The sequence below is a fragment of the Mycteria americana genome, chromosome 1 (genome assembly GCF_035582795.1).
Source record: "Mycteria americana isolate JAX WOST 10 ecotype Jacksonville Zoo and Gardens chromosome 1, USCA_MyAme_1.0, whole genome shotgun sequence".
In the NCBI taxonomy this organism is placed as follows: domain Eukaryota; kingdom Metazoa; phylum Chordata; class Aves; order Ciconiiformes; family Ciconiidae; genus Mycteria; species Mycteria americana.
In genome coordinates, this window is record NC_134365.1 from 7,168,976 (window position 1) to 7,189,681 (window position 20,706).

General features: G+C 41.6%; 1 protein-coding gene across 1 annotated transcript; it reads left to right on the forward strand.

Moving 5' to 3' along the window:
* Window positions 1–1,911: 1,911 nt before the first annotated feature.
* Window positions 1,912–10,095, forward strand: ECHDC3 (enoyl-CoA hydratase domain containing 3). Its single transcript, XM_075521844.1, has 5 exons — window positions 1,912–2,045; window positions 2,183–2,304; window positions 4,587–4,684; window positions 7,860–8,060; window positions 9,616–10,095. Exons 1-5 carry the CDS (start codon window positions 1,912–1,914, stop codon window positions 9,943–9,945), a joined length of 885 nt encoding a protein of 294 aa, XP_075377959.1. The 3' UTR covers window positions 9,946–10,095.
* The last annotated feature ends 10,611 nt before the right edge of the window (window positions 10,096–20,706 follow it).

Genomic DNA, 20,706 nt, shown 5'->3' on the forward strand with positions numbered 1-20,706 from the left:
AAACTAGAGACACATTTGGGAACCTACAGGTACTTCGCAAGAACTCACAAGAAGAGTTGGGGAGATCAGGAATCAGGAGCACAGATTCACATTTACAAGGAAGATATGCTGGACATACATCTATTTTATTTTAGAGTACCTACTGCTCTGCCAGAAAATGGAGCACAAACAACGAAGACTTGCATGTGCATAAAAGACTTCAATTATTAATATTTTCCCCTCATTTAGGAAAGAATACACGATGAGTAGGTGTGATAAGGAAGAGCAGGGAATCATGACTGGGGCAGCCGGTATCTCCTGGAACAACGCTGCTTGGTCTTTGGGCCCGTCAGCATCTCATGGCAGATGAGATTGTTCACTAGCTGCCTCATCCGCACAGCTGCTTCTTTCCCCGGAGACTGCCTGAGCCAGGTGTGAAGAAAGAGAGGCCATTGCTCTTGCGAGTAAACAGAGAACAGAAGAATGAAAGAAATGTGAGAGGTTATATTGCAAAGTGACATTTTCTGGAAGAACTATTTTGAATAATTGGGGTCTGCAGAGAGTTGTGCATCTCTCAAACTAGAAAGATTTACTATGCATTTTACCAGTAGCTGGCAAAGGAGAGCTTTGGGGTTCAGCAGAGACACAAATGGAGAGGTACCCACTTCCCCAGATCCACCCCTCTGGTAACCTAGGCAGAGACATCATATAACCCCTTTTAGAAGCCTCCTGAGCTCCCTCAGGGGAAAACAAACAAACAAACAAACAAACAGATTTTATTCATGGAGCTTCTATGGCAGGGCTGTTCCAGAGTCTCAGTCCTCTCATGGCAGTATCTTTGCTCCTTCATTTCTGGCTCAGATATGCTAATGTTCAGTGCATACCCGTTTGCTGTAGTGCCCGCATAATTCTCCTTCTTACTAGCTTTTTGCCTTCTCAGATTGCAAAATGCCTGTCCTCTGGAGACAGCGGTCATAGTCCTTTCATATTCAATTTGCTAGACTCAAGGAGCAACGCTCCTCTCATCCCTCGTAACAGTCGTTGTTCTATGCCACATCTGTTCTCTCTGCCCCTCTTTTAGTTTGGCTTCTTGAACGTGGGTGACCAGAAGCATACACAATCATCAAGATGAGCTGTGAATGTACCTGTATGTCCCTAAAATACTTTGAATTTTAAAATCACATTTGAATTTTAAAATCACCTCTTAAAATCACATTTGTCTTTTTTTTTTTTTTTCTTGCATGCATCATATGGGCTACAGACTGACTCTGTGGAACCAATGAAAACACCCAAGGTCTTCTCCACAACCATTTCCAGATTATGAGCTCCCAGTGAAGAAATGATGATCTTATTAGTTCCCAAGTATATGACCTCAAACCCTGTAGTATTGAATTTCATCCCATGCCGGTTACTCTCGGCCTCGAAGTCGTCTCATTCTCTCTGCGTAACACAGTTGTCCTCTCTGTTGATGATACATCCCAACTTGGGGTCACCAAGTTTTCTCAGCACAGTCCTAATGTCCATCGCATGGTCCTAGACGCAAACGCTTAGTGGAATCTGAAGAAATTATAGCAAAAATGTCAACACTTTTAGGACCCCTCCACCAACCCCAAGATACCCGTGAATGAATGCCACCTTCCACCCACAGCAGGAGGTCCCAGGAGGTCTCACCGGTTCTACAGCCAACACGTTGGGGAAGTCAGGTCTGAGAACTGAAGCGAGGGGCGAGGGAAGGTCTGTAGCGCTTTATTCTGTCCCCTGCCGCCATTCGCCGCCTCGGGAGCAGACAGGGGCCGTCCTCCCCCGCCGCGCTCCCAGAGACCCCGGTGCCGAGGCGGCCCGGCCCCGAGCCCGCCCGAGGCAGCGGCCCCGCCGCGGCGCCGCCGGCCTAGGGGTCGGTAGCGAGCCGCCCGCCGCGCCTGTCCGGCAGCCATGGCCGCCCTCCGGCTGTGGCGGCTGAGGAGGCCCCTGGCCGCGGCCTTCGGCAGCGCCGCGGCGGCGGCGGGAGCGGGGCGGCCGGCCCCGCCGGAGAAGCTGACGGTCCGGCGGCAGGCGGGGGGCGTCCGGTGAGGCGGCGGCGGCGGCGGCGGCGGCGGCGGCGGCGCGGGGGGGGAGGCAGCGCTGCGGGCCCGTCCCTGAGGCTCCGAATGCGTTTATTGCTTTTTTTAATAGTAACCCGCGTTGTATTTAACGGCTTTTACAGCAACATTATCCTGAACAACCCGAGGAAGAGAAACGCCCTGTCCCTCTCCATGCTGCAGTCGCTCAGGGAGGACCTGCTGCACGACGTCAGAAGCAAAGAGCTCCGAGTTATTATCATCTCAGGTACTTCCGTCATCTCAGGCCGACGGAAGAGAAGGGGGGGGGCGAGGGAAGGGAAAAAACCGGGGTAATACGGAGGTTAAACTGAAATCTCTCACAGAATTATGGAAAATGGTACGGGAATGGACTTGCGTGTTGTTTTCCGTACAGCTGGCCAGGAACGTGCAGGGTGTCCTACCTGTGCCTTCACCCTTCAGAGCCTGCTCTCACGCTGTTCTTTTATACTCATCCCAGTTTCCACTCTCACGTACTTAGTTACTCCTTCTTGAACACGGCACTCACAATTTGCTTGGGTTTTGCTATATTTTTTGTTGATAGTTGTGTAAGAAGAAGCACTGTAGAAACACGTTTCAAAAGGTCAGTATTTCAGTCAGGTTGTGCAGTGTGTTTACAGAGTCGATCGGCTTTTCCTTTTTGTAAAAACAATCAGTCGATGAAATAATTGATTTAAAAACTGTACGTAAAGAAACCTTTAAAGAGAACAAAAGCCAGGTTCTAATGGTTATCAAACTAAAGAAATAACATTCCCAGATACAGGTTTTCGTGCAGGAACAGGCTGAGCTGGTATGACATTTGTTGCCTTTGGTGGCAGGTACAGATGGTTCAGGTAAACAGGGCTCACAAGGTTTCTTCAAATCATGTGCTCTGTTCCCCTGCTCCAAGCCAGGATCAGCCTCATTATCTTTGCGACTGGTTTGTCAAAACTGTTTTTAAAACCCTCCGATGAAGGAGAGACCATAATATCGATACCGCAGTCACCCATAACCTGCAGATGTAAAACATTCTCTCTGAGAGCCTATTACAGTTTTCTTCCATTGAGGTATTAACCTGTAGAGTTCTTAAAGATAATGAAACTTGAGCTGTTCTTAAGCCATCTTTTTTTCCCCTGGTATTTTAAGATAATCTTCCCCTGCCCCGCTTCCAAACATCTTGGAAAAATAGGTTTATTAATTTAGGATGCTGCTATTTCCTGTACGTAGAGGAAAACACTGTGTGCTTGTGCACATACACATGAGCGTGGAAGTAAGCTAACTTCACAGGGGTAAGTTTAAATATATATATTCAACGTTTCACACAGCAGTTACAAATTTTGTGAAACATTTCAGCTGCTTCTTTGGGAGTACAGTAGTCTGGGAGTTTGCGAGCATGATTTCATTTGCTTGTTTGTTTTAGTTTAAAAAGAAATTGCATGTTCCTGTTGATTTCCAATTCCCTTGCTGAATGGAATGCAAAAGAGGAAATCTCAAGAAAATAAAAGACTTCTCAGGGAATGCTTTGAGTCTTTAACAGAGACTTTGCAGTGTGTTCTTCTTCAATGAAGCACAAATGCAGATGTGATTAATTTCCAGATATGTATTGCTGATCCCTTGAGCTGACTGATGTTAATTGTGTGGTTATTTCTGGAGAGACTGTGCCACAATAATGTGGTCCGTAAGAAACAAATGCATAGGTAAGGTTGTGTCTGCATAGTTGTAGCTGGAAATGTCATGTCCATACAAATATCTGAGAAGTTCTGAAGGATTCAAAAGCATCAGATTGGTTTATTCTTATGGCAGATATCCTCATGACAAAGGAAAACTATTGTAAAGATAGTGTACCCATAAAGAGTGTTTTGATCTTAGCTGCTACTGGAGGCAAGCAAATCCAAAACTCAGGTCCACAGAAACCTGTTCTTTTGCTGCCCAAACCCCGGACATGCTTTTGGGGATTCTCTAGATGACAGTTTTAGCAGTGGAGGAAAAGATGTCCCAACAACCCTTCTGGTTCTCCTCTAACAGAACAACCTTTTTTCTGTTTTTTTTTTCCATTGTGGCCTTGAATGCCATGACACAAAAATCTTGATGCTTATTTAGTAAAAGTTACTCATTAATGCTGGGTTCAATCAGTAGGGAATAACTGTATCTGTTAGTCTGAGAGCAGAGCACTCCATCCTTGCTCCAGCTGAGTAGTTTACATTGTACCAAGGAGCTGTTTAGTCCTTACAAGAAACTGGGCTCAGAGGTGTGAAGTGCCTTATTTTTAACTGAATTAACTTGGAATGGAAGTAAAACTAGGCCTTTAAAAATGTTTATGGGTGTTACTGTGGTTAGATGTTGCATTGTGGCAATTTAAAGATGTTACAAAACCCAGAAGGCAATATTTCGGAACTCGCTGTAAAACTCCCTCGCCAAGCTCCTTTTTGACCATTGACATCTCATTGACATACCTTTAGCTGGGATGTTAATATGTCACTACCCCTGGTTTATTGATTAATTCAGACTGCCTTTTCCTGAAAATCTTTGCAGCTGAAGGACCTGTATTTTGTTCCGGCCATGATTTAAAGGAACTGTCAAGTGAAGATGATGTGAAGCATCATTCCCAAGTATTTGAAATATGTGCAGAGGTAAGCAGTTCTGCTTAAGTGCCACCCCTTTTGCCTGGTATTAAGAGCAAGCAATGATACTGGTTTAAGGAGGGACAGCATTACTCATCTGCTAGCAAAAGCACAGACTGTTGCTCCAGATTCCTTGCTTTTTGCTGTTCTGCCATTTTAATACCTGTTCCTGGTAAAATTATGTTTTCCGTGGATTTCTCTACATGCAAATACAAGTGCTAGAATGCCAAAGTGGCATTGGCATGTTCCTTAGTTTAGCCAGTGTTCCTTGCAGCTGAGTATTTGGGCAACGTCTTTCCTGAATATCTAGGGATAACCACCTTCATACCACTTGTGATCAGATGTTCTTTCCCAGCATCTAGCTAATAGCTCAAGACCGGCTTAAACATCAAGTAGACAATGTGAAAGTAAGATCTGAGTACATCTCTGACTCAGTGGTTGTTGCCCAGTCAGCAGACCGTACAAGTTCTTGTTACAAAGGCACAGACCCAGAGGTCGGGAAGTTAAAGTGAATCCTGGAGCCTTTGGAGAGAATGGCAAAAACCCCTCTGATTGTAACGGCACTAGAACTTGACTCCTAATCCTGCTCAGCATGACCACAGAAAGTAATTGGAAACCTTTTGTTCTGGTTCCTCCAGTAATGATGATCTCTACACACATTGTCAAGCCCATATTTAACAAATGCTGTAAAAGCCATGTGTAAAAGTTACCACTGAAGGGCCTTCAGTGTAATATGAAGCAATTATCCTGGCAGCTTTGCCTGGATTTCATCTTGGTATGCTGATCACAAAGAGGTAAGCATAAATATGACTGAATGACAGGTTAGTCCCTTCATCAGAAAGGAGCCGAGGTCCAATAGTTTAGCAGCCAGTAGTTTAGTATTAATTTTGCAGTTGCAGGGCAGAATACCAGTATGTTGTCAGTGGAAAACTGAACCATGCAGCTTCCGGGTCACAGAATAGGAAAGATCAGGCAGAAAAAATGTCAAACTTATTCCATATAGCATGAAATCAAGAGTTGGTAAATTTCTCACTTTAAGGACCAGAAGAATTTAAATTGTCCTGTATGTATTTCTAGCATTGTGGCTATATTCAGGATTAATGAGTAGTATAGCAAGCTTAACTTTGATTAATGAAGAGAAATAGCAAAAAAGTAACAGAATGTCAGCATTTAGAGTTAAAAACAAGCCTAGCTTTCTTTGTGAGAATGGTGCACTACTGTATAGTAACTTTAGTAAGTATAGTAAGTTTAGTAAGTTTACTACAAATAAAAAAATGATGTACCAATTTCAGATGAATATTTCTGAGACCATGAAATTCAGAGATAGGGAGATACTCAAAACACAGCTGTCCTGGACAACCTGCTCTACCCAAGCCTGCTTGAGTAGAGGGGTTGGACTCAATGATCTCAAGAGGTCACTGCCAACCTAAATGCCTCTGTGAAATTGGCAAAGCAAGTTGAGGAAGAAATTAAGTATAAGAAATGAAATGACACTTGAAGTGATCCCTTTTCTGATGTTCATGGTAATGATAAATGCTTTAAACTCTCTACCTGAGTATCCTAAAGGGATTTAAGTGTCTCATAAATCACAACTCACTATTATCCCCATGGAGGAAGAAGGTCTTACTGTTAAATAATAATGGCACTTTACAGAAATAGAGAAATTAATTTAGGCTTTATTTAGGATCCTAACTAATACCTAAATTTTAGTTGTCTGGTAGAATAATTCACTTTTGCCTTTTTTTGGTCAAGAGAGAGAGAAAGGTACTTTTGAGGGCTTCCAAAATGGGATTGTGTCTTCCTCAATTTCAGTACTTAAGTAGAATGGATCCTACCCTAAATGACATGCCTACAGCATTGTGGACTAGGGGGTCCAGAGCATTGGACTGGTTTTTAGGAACCTTGGCTTCTACATCTGTCTATGACTGGTAATCTTAAGGAGATCATCTCAGCTGCTATACCTCTGTTTCCTCATGCATGTAACAATGTTAGCAACAGTATATAATGCAGCATCCAGGAGCTAAGGACTCTCCACATACAAGTTTGAGACAGCTGAGAAGATCACTTCCCCAGTGGCTTTTCAAATACAAAACCATAAGTACCAGGGGGGTTTTCGGAGAAGCAGTTGACTTTGAATTTTTATAACCACAAGAGTACTTTGTAGCTGTTCGTCTGCACAGATGCAAGTATTGTTACACTTTTGTTGTCGGCTTCTCAAGATCCACTGAAAAACTGTGTTTAAGCAAAGATAGAAGAACAGAAAGAAAGACTGATCAAATTCAAAACTGAATGTAGGTAGTTTTACCTAAGCAACATAAAATTTGCTAGACTTCATCTACTGGAGAAATTGAAGTAGTAAATGAAAATTTGTTATCTTGCCACACTGTGCCAATATGAGATTTTTTTTTATCCAGATAAGGACTGTAATCATTTAACTAGCATTTTCTGTCTTCAGGCATTAAAATTTTGTGAGTTTGTTGATTCCCACTGTGTGGAAGGAGAACTCCACTGTGTGGAGTTAGAAAAGTTAAGGCAAATTCATCTTTCTTAACTTCAGCTATCTGAAGTTGGATGTCCAACCTTCAAGAATTATCAGAGAGAGAGAGAAAAAATGAGAGAGTGAGTGTGTTTTCACATCTTATGTCTAATGCAAGCAGGAAAAATTGTTTCCTGGCGGGTAAGTCTCTCCCTGGAATGCAGAGTAAGCCTAGAAAGACATCCAGTGATTGTGTTTGGGTGAGATCTTGCAGAAACCCGCAATAAGCTGGTTTAATTTCTTGGGACAGAGGCTTTTATTAAGTCAGTTTTCCATTATGAAGGGGGGGATGGCATATCTTGGATACACATCTTCCCACAGCCAGGAACACTAGACCTGCAGTGCAGCGGCACCCAAGCTCCATGCAGATCTGATAAAAAGTGTTTCTGCCTTTCATTCTTGTGTTTTCCATTTCCACTGGAGTTAGCAGGACCTACTCATGCTACATAAACACAACTGAGCAGCTACTGGAACAGCAGTGGTCTTGTGCATTAAAACAGGTTTTGCAGAGAGCTTACTTCTTTTACTAAACTCCAATTAATAAAGCTGAAAAATGCACACATCAGGTGTGTGAAGCAATTGCAAGTTTTAGAACAGCCACTGCTTAAACTTCAGGGACTAACTTACCACTTTTTTTTGTGCGTGAAGGTTATGACTTTAATCCAGAAACTTCCAGTACCAGTGATTGCCCAAGTAAATGGCTTAGCTACAGCAGCAGGCTGTCAGCTTGTGGCAAGCTGTGACATTGCAGTGGCGAGTGAGAAATCTCAATTTGCTACTCCTGGAGTAAACATCGGACTGTTTTGCTCCACACCAGCTGTGGCCTTGGGCAGATCTCTTCCAAGAAAGGTAGGCTTCCTTCTCAGATACTCTTTGTAATTTTGCAAGAAGTAGGTTCCCCTGCTAGGAGTTTTAGTTCCATTGCCTAAACTTTATTTTCCTGCAGTACAACGTTCAAAATACTTCATTGCAAAAGACATCTTCATAATTCTTTGGACTGGGAAAAATAATAAAGGGATGAACTCTGTTTAGGGAAAGCAGCTTCCTACTGATGCGATTCCAACCAGCATGAACTTCTATCAGCAGCACACCAGCTCAGCAATCCCTTTCCTTTCCAACAGACAGCTCTGTGCTTTAGACAATAATGTTGTCCCCTGATGAGGAAACCCCTGCAAGTTCAGGATATCAGTCCCACCGAGCTATCAGTTCTCACCAGGCAGTGACATTTCACTGCCAGCATGATCTGCCTGGGTGTAGATCAAGATGCTTTAAATAGCATCTAAAACCCTCCTATACCTTCTTCCTGCTTTATTTCCTACTGATTGTGACTACACATCTCTCACTGCATAAACAATAGTATGATCTGTAAGGCTTCTGTAACTGAGAAAAGAAATTTTAAGTTCTGATCCAGCTGGATTCACGCGGACAGACTCTCCAAGCCCAGCAGGGCTCTGCTGAGAGGCAAGGACTTAACTGCACAAGTCCAATTGCTCGGTAAGAGCTTCAGCTTTAAATTTCCCATCTGTAAGGCCATCCTGTTCAAATATAGTCTGGTTTTTTTCCAAGTGTGCTCTAGTGTACAGTATAACTGTTTCTGAATTAGAATTCCTGGGGTTTATGATTACCTTTTTAAAATGTGTGGGATATACTTTTCTCTGTGCCACTTTTCAAAGTAGCAAGAATAATCCCTACAGGATTACTGATTTTACCTTTTATCAAATGAAATGTTGCCATTGTTTGTAGCTACCAGAGCAAAGCTACTAATGAGGATAATCAGCTCTTACGATTCAGGGCATTGGTCAATTGCGTAAGGAGTCATGGAAAAAAATTCTTATTGATATGTAACATTGAATAGTCACTGAGTATTCGTGGGATTTTTTAATTTGAAACCTGATGTACAAGATGCTGGAAGCAGCAGGAGACTGAAATCGATGCAGCTATAAGAAGGACATATTTAAAAACACCCCGACCAAACTAAGGCAGGTTTAAACTACACATTGGCAATGTGTAAACTACAAATTGACATAGTTAAGTCTTTATTTATCATTATATGCCCAGCTTAAAATACTGAGTTCAGTCATCTGACATTGTGGACCATCCACATCTCTCTTAATTCCTACTGCAATCACTGGAGATTCTGGGCTTTTGAAAAGAAACCCAGAGGTGTCAGCCTAGGACAGCTGCAGTCAGTGGGCAGGTTTGAAAAAAGGCCAGCTTTAGACCCAGTCCTTCTCTTTGCTGAAACCTCTTAACACTTCCGTGGCAGTTTAAAAGGCCAAAAGATTTAAATCTTATATTTGTCAAAAGAGTAACTTGTACTTGAAGGCGGAAGCTGAAATTCCCCAAACAAACCAAAGTAATAAGGCAGTTGAATTGACTTAATATAATATTTTTCCTTGTTCAGGTGGCATTAGAGATGCTTTTCACGGGTGAACCTCTTTCTGCCCAAGAAGCATTAATGCACGGGCTTGTCAGCAAGGTGGTACCAGAAGACAAGCTGGAAGAAGAGACCGTGAAAATCTCTCAGAAGATATGCGAAAGCAGCAAATCCGTCCTGGCGTTGGGGAAAGCCACCTTTTACAGACAGATGACACAAGACCTTGATACTGCTTACAAAATGACTACTCAGGTCATGGTAGACAATTTGACTTTGAGAGATGGGCAGGAAGGTATTGAAGCCTTTATTCAGAAACGTAAGCCTGTCTGGTCACACTCTCAGGATGAGAAGAAATGAATCCTGTTTCTAAGCTAAGCTTAGCTGTGCTTTAGGATTCTTCACACAGTTGCCTTTGGGAACTGTATTTTTGTTCTTACTGAAAGTTAAATTTCTCTTCTTACCTATGCCAAAGACACAATAAATGTATTCTAAGTATATAATAAATGTTAAGAAAAATCAAACCAAATGGGTTTTTTCAGCAATGAATTTAATCTATGGTTTTAGAAGGAACGCTGTGCTGCAAAAATCAGTTTAATCTGTCCCAGGTTACTTAGGGAATCACAGGGACTGGAAGAGAGCTCAGATCACCCTGTTCGGTACCTGTCCCCATAGTTCTGGCTGAGAATTTCCATTTATTGTTATTAATAGAGAATTAAGGGCTTGGACACATTCCAGAGATGATGGTAGTACCTATCATAATGGATTCCAGTACTGTTTATATGTTACAGACAAAAGCCTGTAACAGTAGTCCATTGCTCCTTATGAATACATCTGCTTATAAGCTGTAGGTATTACTAGTTTGCCTCCCTCAGCAAATCCTGTTTTTCCACCATCAGTTCAAGCACGTGTCCCAGCTCTAGAGAATTTTGCTGTTGACTCCAGTGAGGCTGAGCATGGCTTGGGGGTGTTTAGTTTCACAAGGGGCACACTGCAAAAGCCACTCACTGTGGACTTCAGCAGTCTCACCTGGCGCTGTTTTGACCCAGCTGTAATTTTCAGGCTGTATGTCTTCAGTTTATCGCAGAATCTTCGATGTGTTTGTTGGAAAGTCCATCCTTGTGCTCAGAGCTGGGCTTTTACCAACACTGGAGCAGCTCAGCCAGGGATTTATGGTCTTGACAACCTCCAACAACAGGGATTCACCTCCTCCTCTGGGTAAGCTGTTGTAGCGCTGTGCAACCTCCTGGTGAAGTATTTTTTCTTAATGTCCTGTCTGAGCCTGGAAGCAGCATTTTTTTGGCCATTGCCCCTTGTTACATTATCTGACATAATTGAGAAAACTTTAGCTCCATTATCTTTGTAACTCTCTTCAAGCAGTCACAGCCTGCAGTTAGACCACTCCTCTGTGCCAGACTGAACAAGTCTAGCTTCCTTCATTCTCCTTGTAGGTCATGTTCTCTAGGTAACCAGCTTAGCAGCCCTCCAGTGGACCAATTCCAGTTTCTCCACATCCCTTTTGTACTGGTTATGCCAAAACTGGACTGTATTCCAAATATGGCCTCACCAGTGCTGAGCAGAGGAGAACAAAGTATTCCCTCTATCTGCTGGCCACTTTCAGCCAGTCAGTATTGCTCAGTATGCATTTTGTCTTATTTGTGATGAGAGTGCACTGTTGGCTGGTATTCAGTTGGGCATTCACTGTAAGCCTGGTTTCAGCAGGACTGCTGCTCTGCCAGTCAGCTCCTAGCTTGTACTGGTGCTTGGCGTTATTCTTCCCCAGGTGCAGGACCTTGCATTTTCTCCTTAGGTTATGGTTCTTTTGGATTGAAGTCAGGCCATTTGGTGTGTCAGCCATTCCCCCAGTTTCGCATCATCTGTAAATTTGCTGAGGATGTATTGATGACGATACTGAATGATAGGAGCCTCGGTATCAATCCATGGTGATCAACATGGGATGGCATCTCAGCAAAGACATTTTTTCTTAAGTTTCACATGGCCAATTCATGAAGGCTTATCCATTTCATCCGTAAGTAGGCATCTAAGAAAGACCAGGTGAATCACTGTATGGATGGGCCTTTTTTCCTTTGTTGACAGTAAAAGTAGCCTAAAGTGCTTAGCTCAGGCTTAGATGTCTTAAGTTAGATCAGATGAGTCCTACCTATACAGCTACTAAAACTCCAAATGTAGAAGTATCACAAATCAAGAAAGACGTTTTTAAGGTATGTTTGCTCCTGTGTCCTTGGTTCCCTGCCTGTATGAGAGTTCGTTCATTCCTCAGTTCTCCTCCAGAGTGAATCAGATACCCAATAAAGTCCTGGGACAGTTCTCGCCAGGGTTCAGTTACTCCTAGGCAGTATGGATGAGTGCCCATGAGCTTTGGCTTGCTCTGCCCTTCACAATGCCCTGATACTATCCCCGTAAGCCTTGCCTAACACTCCTGAGCATCCTCAGCATCATGCTACAAAACGCCCTGCTAGCAGGCCTGCCTGTTATTTTGGGTACTTTGAACTGAAAAACTGCTGCAATGAAAAGTCAGCACTTTTGTCTTTGGGCCATGAAGGTGCTGGATGGAGGTAGAGGAAGGCCAGGCCAAGTGCTCTGCGATGCAGTTGCTGCAGGTCTACTTCAGAATGACCTAAACTTGAGGACCACCTTGCAAAGGCCATTGTTGGTAGTGTCAGCCTTGTTCCCACCCCGTTATGAGAACTGGTGTCATGGTTCAGTCAGTCTGCCTCCCACATAGTAGCAATGGGCTGTACTCTGTCAGGTGTGCTGCTGGGATCAAGGGGTTGAATTACTTTACTTCCTCAGTAGCAGAATTAAATTCTGTTATTCCTTATACTGGTGCAAGACCTGGATAGTTTGAAGCAAAAATCAGCCTCTTTTCTTTCTAACTGGCCTACACATTTTCATTCAAACCAGTGAGATAAATACTCGTATCATTTATACGTATATAGCCCCACAAAGCAATTCCCTTTTCCATCTCCAATGCATACTCAGGATGAGGAGAAAGCAATTTCCAGTTCTGCTATTTTTAATTTGAGGAATGGAAACTTAAACTTGAATTCACCATTAAAAACAGTTTGTTTCTATAGGAATGTGGAAAGTGTGAATCATTGGGAATAGTTGTTTTAAAAATATAAACTGGTACTGTTACCACTAGGAAAGATGGGTAAGTTTTATATAAACTCACATAGTTTATATAGGTTAGGAACTGTTACCAGCAGTTAAGAGATAGAAGGGTTAAATCTGGAGCCCAATAACCTTCATCATGTCCTTTTTAATGCAGTAAGATGCTGCACTTAGACTCTGTTCCCACATGCTGCTCTAAAAGCATTAGGAAAGAGTAAATTGTTTTTAAAAATATTTATATTTAATGGCTATCTTGCAACTACTCAGCAAATCTCTACTGGCTCTTTTGTTCCAGGCTTTTAGAAATAAGTACATTATCTGATTTTTGCAGAATAGTGCTCTTTCCAACTAACTGCAGTAATAAAATGGTTTCACTGGCCATCTTAAAACATGAGTGATAGTTTAGATGAGCACATTGTTCAGATATTTAGAAATTCTCCTGCAATTGATTGCCATCTACACAAGATGGGGTTTGGCATTATTATTAACTCCTGGTTATAATTTTTGAAGAAAAAAAAATCTGCATTTTTAAAGAATAATTACTTCATTTTAAATAGTTATACTGCAGTGGAATCAAATTTTGGTCATCTTATGCCTGCAGGTGGATTCATTGAATTTGAATGGCCTCATAACAAACTAATACTACATAGGTATCCTTAGCATTATCACTGTGAGCAGACTGACATTAATGGAAGTGCTATGTAAAGTTAAGAACGGGCATACTTTAGCAAGACAAAATGGTGATGGGAAGGGAAGTTAACTATCAAAACTGGTGTTCTGGTTGTTTATATGATAGGCAGAGGGTAGGGGTGTTACCTTATCCTTGGGTTTCCCTGTAAAAGACCAAACCCCACAATGCCTGAAGCTCCTTCACAGTTCAAATCTGTGGAAGGTGAGGAAGCACAGCGCTCTGGACAACTGAGTTCAAGATCCTGAAGAACACCACTTTTCTAGGCCCATGGTCTTCTTCAGTCTAATTCACAGGTATGACAAATGTTTGTGTTGTACTTTCAGATCTTGAAGAGAAAAAATATTTATGTTTTAACTCAGTTTTCACAGTATTTGTTTGTACTGTTTCATGCAATAAAGTAATTATGTAATTAGTAATCATCAGTTCCAAAAATGGTGGCATCCACAGGAACGTTTCCCTCTTGTTTGAACCACTAGACAGAAAAGCTTCAGAAGGTTTTAGAACATTCCTGTACTGGCCCCTGTGGATTGACAAAGCAACATAATTTTTCATTTCTGACTTGTGTGGGATTTTTATTTTTGCCCACATCTGCCTCTATTGTTTAATTTAACAGATTTACAGGCTATTCCTGGGAAACAGACCGGTTCCAGAATTGTTAATTAAGTTCTACAGCCAAGAAACAGCAAGCCAAATGATAGATTGGGAGCCTTACCGCTGTGGCTATCTGCTGCCTGAGGAGAGAGTTTGTCCCAAAATAGCAAGGAGTCTATCCCTTGTCATCCCATTCATTTTCATTAAAGAATCTGCTCTGCAGCGATGTCTGCCAGGTAATTAGCCTAGTTTCAAGTGGCCCTAATAGCATGTGGCATACACTCAGCCTTCTCTGTAAACTAAGTACAACTCCATCTGCATACAGCCTCTAGGGTATATCTTATCACTGCAAATGCCAGACAGGGACACCTTTTCTGTTCATATACATTGGAACAGCTGGAACGGAAACTGGTCGAGAAAACGCAAGCAAGGAATTGCCAGTATGAATGTAATGAACTATCCAGCCACTGACCTCAGAGTCCATGGAGGCCTTAGAAGAATGGCTTTGAGCCTTTACCTGGAAATTTTTGAAAATATACATAGGCAAAATCTGGAGGATATGATCATATCCTCAGCTTATATCATAGCTTCAGGCTCCCCTCATGAACAAGGCAAACAAACAAGCTGGGGTGCAGCAGTAGCTAGAGTAACACTCGGCACAAGGTTGTTCCTAATTCATGGACCAGGCAACAGTCTGCCTCACCACATCATTTAGGGGATATATGCTGAAGATAGAGTTAAACAAAGGACTCAGCTGATGGGCAAGATATTTACACCTTCCATGTTCCACAGAGATGAAGAACAGAATGGGACTTTATATAAACTTCATGTGGTTTTCTTAAGGCCACCCAACCCCAGAATTCAGCAGACTGGGTAAGATTTAGTTTTGCGTTGGTCTGAAGTAATAATCTCCCGTAGCTGTGGAGGAGAAACTTGAAAATATGTACTACAAAGGCACAAAAAGCTGGACGTAGTTAACATTAAAAATACATTACTAACTCATTAGCAAAAGTCAGCATCATAGTTTTTACTGTCTAGCTCATGATTTCTGAGAATTTGGATGGCAACACTCTGTCCTTCACAGAATTGCCTTTGGATAATTCCTGTATTGTCATTCCTGTATTGCAGATGGGGAAATGGAGGCCAAATGTGCTCTGCCCGAGGTCTCACGGTGAGCCAATGGCACTGTAACAGTGGCATTCAGAATGCCGACACCTGCTCCTTGTACTTCTTCAGCAAGAAAGTTTTCAGTAAAATCAGCAGAAATGTAGGATGATTGCATACCCTGAAGAGACTGCAAAGGCTTCTAAACAGGAATTATGAGCTACTGCATCAAAGGCCCCATGCTTGACATTTATTGGCTTTTTGATGAATGTTGGGGTAATTTTACTGTCAACAGTTTCTCATTAGGAGCCTGGCAATGTTCTTTCTGACCATTATCTTGCTCAATATCACACTGGGTTGCTACAAAGAGCAGAGATTTTATGTAAAACCCATCTATCTCTGTAGCTGCAAAATTTTCTAATAATTCTACATTTAAATAATCTCATGGAAATTATGTCTGCCTTCTCTAAGCGATGAGGAGAATAGACAAATGGTTAAATTTCCATGAAGACCTAAAGCTATAGGACAAATCTTATACTGCAATGAGTAGGATTCATTTGTCTTGATTTCACTGGCATTGCACCTCGATTATACTAATTCTGAATTTAGCCACTGAGTAACGCATCCCCATCCTGTTTTACACTCGCAAAGGAGGGAAAAAAACATCAGAGCTATACCTTTCTCACTCTCCACTGTATGATGTCCTATTTCCTGGCTGCTTGTTGTTCAATATTAGGAATCATTTTTGTCAAACCCATAGATTTTATAAAAAGAAAATAGTAGAACTGTACCCCTAATACCATTGTGTATTTGGAAAGGGGAAAATCATTCATTAAGCTTTGATGTGGCCAACTGTAGTAATTTTCACAATACGACTTTTAAAACGTTAATGGTTACTCTAAATATTTGTATCTTGGAGTTGGGATAACGGGAGCATCACAGGATTATTGTATATATTATTGATTATGTTTGTTATAGAGAAAAAATTGAAAACAAAACTAGATGATAAAATAACAAATTGAATTTGTACTACTAAAATTTAAGCCAGATTCATGGATTTGATTAATGACTGTTGTTCATAGCTACTTAATACAAGAGACTTTAATTTTCCCTCCTTAGGTAGGACAGTGTTTTCAGCCTGCCGAAACCAAAACTTGTAACACTGTGGAGTTAACTGAAAATAAGAAACATTCCTGTAGCCTAGATCAAAACACAACTAACTCTTTAAGCTAACTTTCATAGCAGTGCAAGTTCACCTGTGGGACTGAATACAGATGGAGGTATTGATCTTATCCACTGGTTCTGCTGAAGGAAAGTCACCTCCTGGAAAGGCAGAAACAATATGGATGGCAATATCTTAGACTATCTGCAACTTGGCCCATTAGAGCCTTATGTCAGTGGGGTCTGATGTAATGGGCTATGTCTAAGAGAGCGGAAGCTCCAACCGTAGTCTGCTTTCTGAAGGAGCTTTTAAGGACAAATTAACTGCAATAAGAGAATGTTGACATTCAGGCTGCCTCAGCTGCTGATGACACAGAACGCGTTAAGTCTTCCAAAGTGGCACTCAGGTTTTGTTCCAGATCTGTCCTCCTATAAACAATTACAGTGGATGAAATCATTTTTGGAAAGATGAGCGATGTTTTCCTTGTCAACTCTGCACTGTCAACATCAAGGATAATGTGATATATATACCTGCTCTGGTCTTCTCCACTTCCTGGCCCAAAATCATTCTCAGTGTAGGCACCGAGTCATGCTTCTGGAAAGAAACAATAAAGGATTAGTAAAACATATATAGAACATGGGGGAAAGGAGAAAGCAAATCAACACATGAAGTTATTCTCCTAATATGGTCTTCAGTCTAGATATGAATATTTTGTTTCTTGTACCTGTTTAATGAAATATACCCTTCATGCCATTAAAACTTTATCATCTGTTGTTTAAGGGAGTTAATCCTGTAACAAAAATCTCTGTTCTGAGTGTTAGGATCTAGTATAAATATAGACATGGCGAATACTTCTGCATTAGTCTCCCTTCTCTATCAAGACCTCACTAGATTAGGTTAAAAATATTTTAAAATTAGAGTGCTTTTTCTTGCCTTTTTTGTTTTTGAGTCCTTAGTGTGAAGTCAGAACTATTATTCCATTTTTTTCTCTCCCTCCTTGAGAGTTGCTTTTTTTTTAATGAACGTGGAGATTCCTATATAAGTACACTGTCCTGGTTTCAGCTGAGATGATAGAGTTAATTTTCTTTATAGTGGCTGGTATGGGGCTATGTTTTGGATTTGTGCTGAAAACAGTGTTAATACAGAGATGTTTTAGTTGTTGCTGCACTAGTCAAGGACTTTTCAGCTTCCCGTGCTCTGCCAGGTGCAGAAGAAGCTGGAAGGGGGCACAGCCAGGACAGCTGATCCAAACTGACCAAAGAGACATTCCATACCACATGACGTCATGCTCAGTATATAAAGCTGGGGAAGAAGAAGGAAGGGGGGGACGTTCGGAGTGATGGCGTTTGTCTTCCCAAGTAACCATTACGCGTGATGGAGCCCTGCTTTCCTGGAGATGGCTGAACACCTGCCTGCCCATGGGAAGGAGTGAATGAATTCCTTGTTTTGCTTTGCTTGTGTGCGTGGCTTTTGCTTTCCCTATTAAACTGTCAACCCTCGAGTTTTCTTACTTTTGCTCTTCCGGTTCTCTCCCCCATCCCACCGGGGGGGAGTGAGCTAGCGGCTGCGTGGTGCTTAGTTGCCGGCGGGGGCTAAACCACGACATACACAAATCTGGAAAGCTTTACCAAATACCACATATCACAGTTTAACAACTGGTAACACTGCCATAAATACTGGAGTGGGGGAAAGCATCAGGTTTTAATGCAAAACCTGTAAGAAATGAAAGAGATGTAAGAGATGAAAGAGCAGAGTAATGAGAGAATTTGGTTGTCTGAAAGAAGGCCCTGCAGGAGAAATACTGAGGTGCTTTCCAGAACACCCATGCAGATGACTGGAAAACTGACCTAGTTGACCCCTTTTTCCTTGGGATCAGCAAGAATATTCATGCAAGGACAATGAGCCCCTTATTCATTAGCCTGAGGTTATTATTAATTATCAATATTATTACTTATTATCGTTGTTGCTATTATTATTGCTATAACCTACTTCACACAGTGACACCACTACAGTTCAGGAATTTAAATTATGATGTCTCCTCCCCATAGTTGGGCTTGGAAACTGGTTTTAATTGCTGAAATCAGAAGCCTCTGCTGCTTGAGTTGGGGAATAGCATTTGTCTGGCAGCAAGAGTAGACTTTTATCCTTTTACACCGGACTTACTATTTGTTAAGGAGGATCAGGCCCTAGAAGTTGACATCACAGTGAGGTATGAGAGTAAACTAACATCATTGGCTGATGCAGCAGTAGAGAAAGTTAAGAAATACCAACACCTAAAAGATCAAATTCAAGAACTGTTGAATACCGATACTATCAAATTTGTAGGATTTCCGTTAGGGGCACATGGAAAATGGTATCCAAGCAATTATGAGTTGTTAACAGAATTGGGACTCTCCACTTCCCGAAAGGAAAATATCACTCATCATTTTTCGAATCAGGTGCTATTTTTCTTCAGTGGACATTGTACATATATGTGTTAGTCAAGCACAGACTATTGTAAGATCTTAATGAACTATTGAATTGTAATTGTATCATTTAATGAATTGTTAATAAACTGATTCTTTCAATCTATCTATCTAAGGCGGGAGCCGGACGCCGCCAGGAGTGCCAATGGTGACAAAAATGGCAACAAGGGTGTCAAGGGTGACAAAAGCTTGTGTTAAGGTACTGGTAGTATGTAGGGATGTTACGGGCTCGGAATCACAACGTGTCATCTATCCTGCCAAAAGACATTAATTACTGGTCTTTAGCTAGGTGGATGGGCCACCTTTACTTAACCCAGAAAAGGAGCATGTATAATTTTATGTATGTTCGATAAATAGCCTGTGAAAAAACACTTAGTACTTACCATGGTAAGTACTTCCAGCATGGTAAATGGAAGTTGTCAAAGATAACAGTCCTTTTTGTTTGCTGTCTGTGGATATTCCTGTAAGCTTTTAGTCTTTTTCCACGTGAGCATTTATTCAGAGCAGACAATCCAGGAATATTTCCATGGACAGCCTCAAACCTTTAGGAGGCACTGGATGGTTGAAATGCAACACCAATTTATTCAGCAGTCATAACTACCAAACTAGCAAAATCCAAACAGTAAATTTACTGCAGCAAAAGTCCTGGTAAAGAGCTCAGTAACAGTTCATAGGCTAAAAAAACCTGTTAAAATGTCCTAGACCTTTCTGTCCCATTCATCACTATAATATTTAAATGCATTCCTATAAGCCATTTGTTGGATAATTCTGAAATGTAAACAAGAGGAAAAAAGATTTTAAAGCCCTGGACCAAAAATAAAAAACTGCTGGATTCACTTCCTGGCTTTCTCACAAAACTCCAGTGTGACCTTGGGCAAGCTGATAGAGGCAGAAAAGAAATGTGACTGTCAAGTCCAACCTCCTATTTATCATAGGTCATTTCTTCTTGGCCTGCTTACCCCCATACAGCATTTGACTGAATTGCAACTTTGGTTGAGCTAAGGAATTATGTAACTTTGTGAAGAAAAAAAGAAAAAAAAAAAAGAAGTAAAAAAAGAACATGCCAACAGTGTGATCCATTCTCCTTGCAGTCAGAACTTGTGGCTTATTTCTGCTTTGAATTCATCTGACCACAGCTTCCAGGCAGGGTAATAGAGCTGTCTTTTTGTGGGCTTAGCTAGATCTTTCGGTATCTCAGTGACCTACATGTAAAATGGGGCTGATCATTCTTTTTTTCGCTATTCTTTATCTGTCTTGTCTCTGTAGACCACAAGCTCTCCAGGGGAAAATTGGCTCTCGCTATGTGTACACTCAGTGCCTTGCACAACAGCTTAGACTGGACTCATCTTTGATGAGGCATGATTGATATGTAGCATCTAAGTTACAACAGTGAGAAAGACATTAAAAAATCAAGCAATAAACCTCAAAAATCTCTGTCTGAAGGAGATTCCTTCCGTTTACTACAGATCCTCAGAAATCCTTGTTTGCGGTACAGCAGAAAATACATAATTTTTTAAATGATGGCACTATATACCAAACTGTCAGCAGAGGGCAATAACAGCTCACATCTTGAAGCAATTCCTGGTTAATGCATTAGGCCAGTTCTGCCAGTGTTGTTTTTCTACTTGACTGCTCACTGGGAATGAGCTCCTGGTTTAAACAGGCAGCTCTCTGAACAACATGTGTGAGAAAGTGCTCCTGGAAGTCATGCAAGTCATGCAAGTCATGAGTCTCAACTCTCTTCTCTCCTACTTCCCCTGCAGCCCCTGTCTCTGCATCCTCACTGATTACATTGGAGGACCAGTTGCAATCCGATAGTCAAGACGGGCAACTCGGTACCAAATTCTAGGAAGATCTTTGAAAGCAAGAGGAGGCCCTGTTCTGCTTTAAGAAATACACCTGTAAGAAATACAGATGTGTTTGGGGACCTGGACCATTCAGCAGAGCACAGTTTGGGAAAGCCTAGCTGTTCT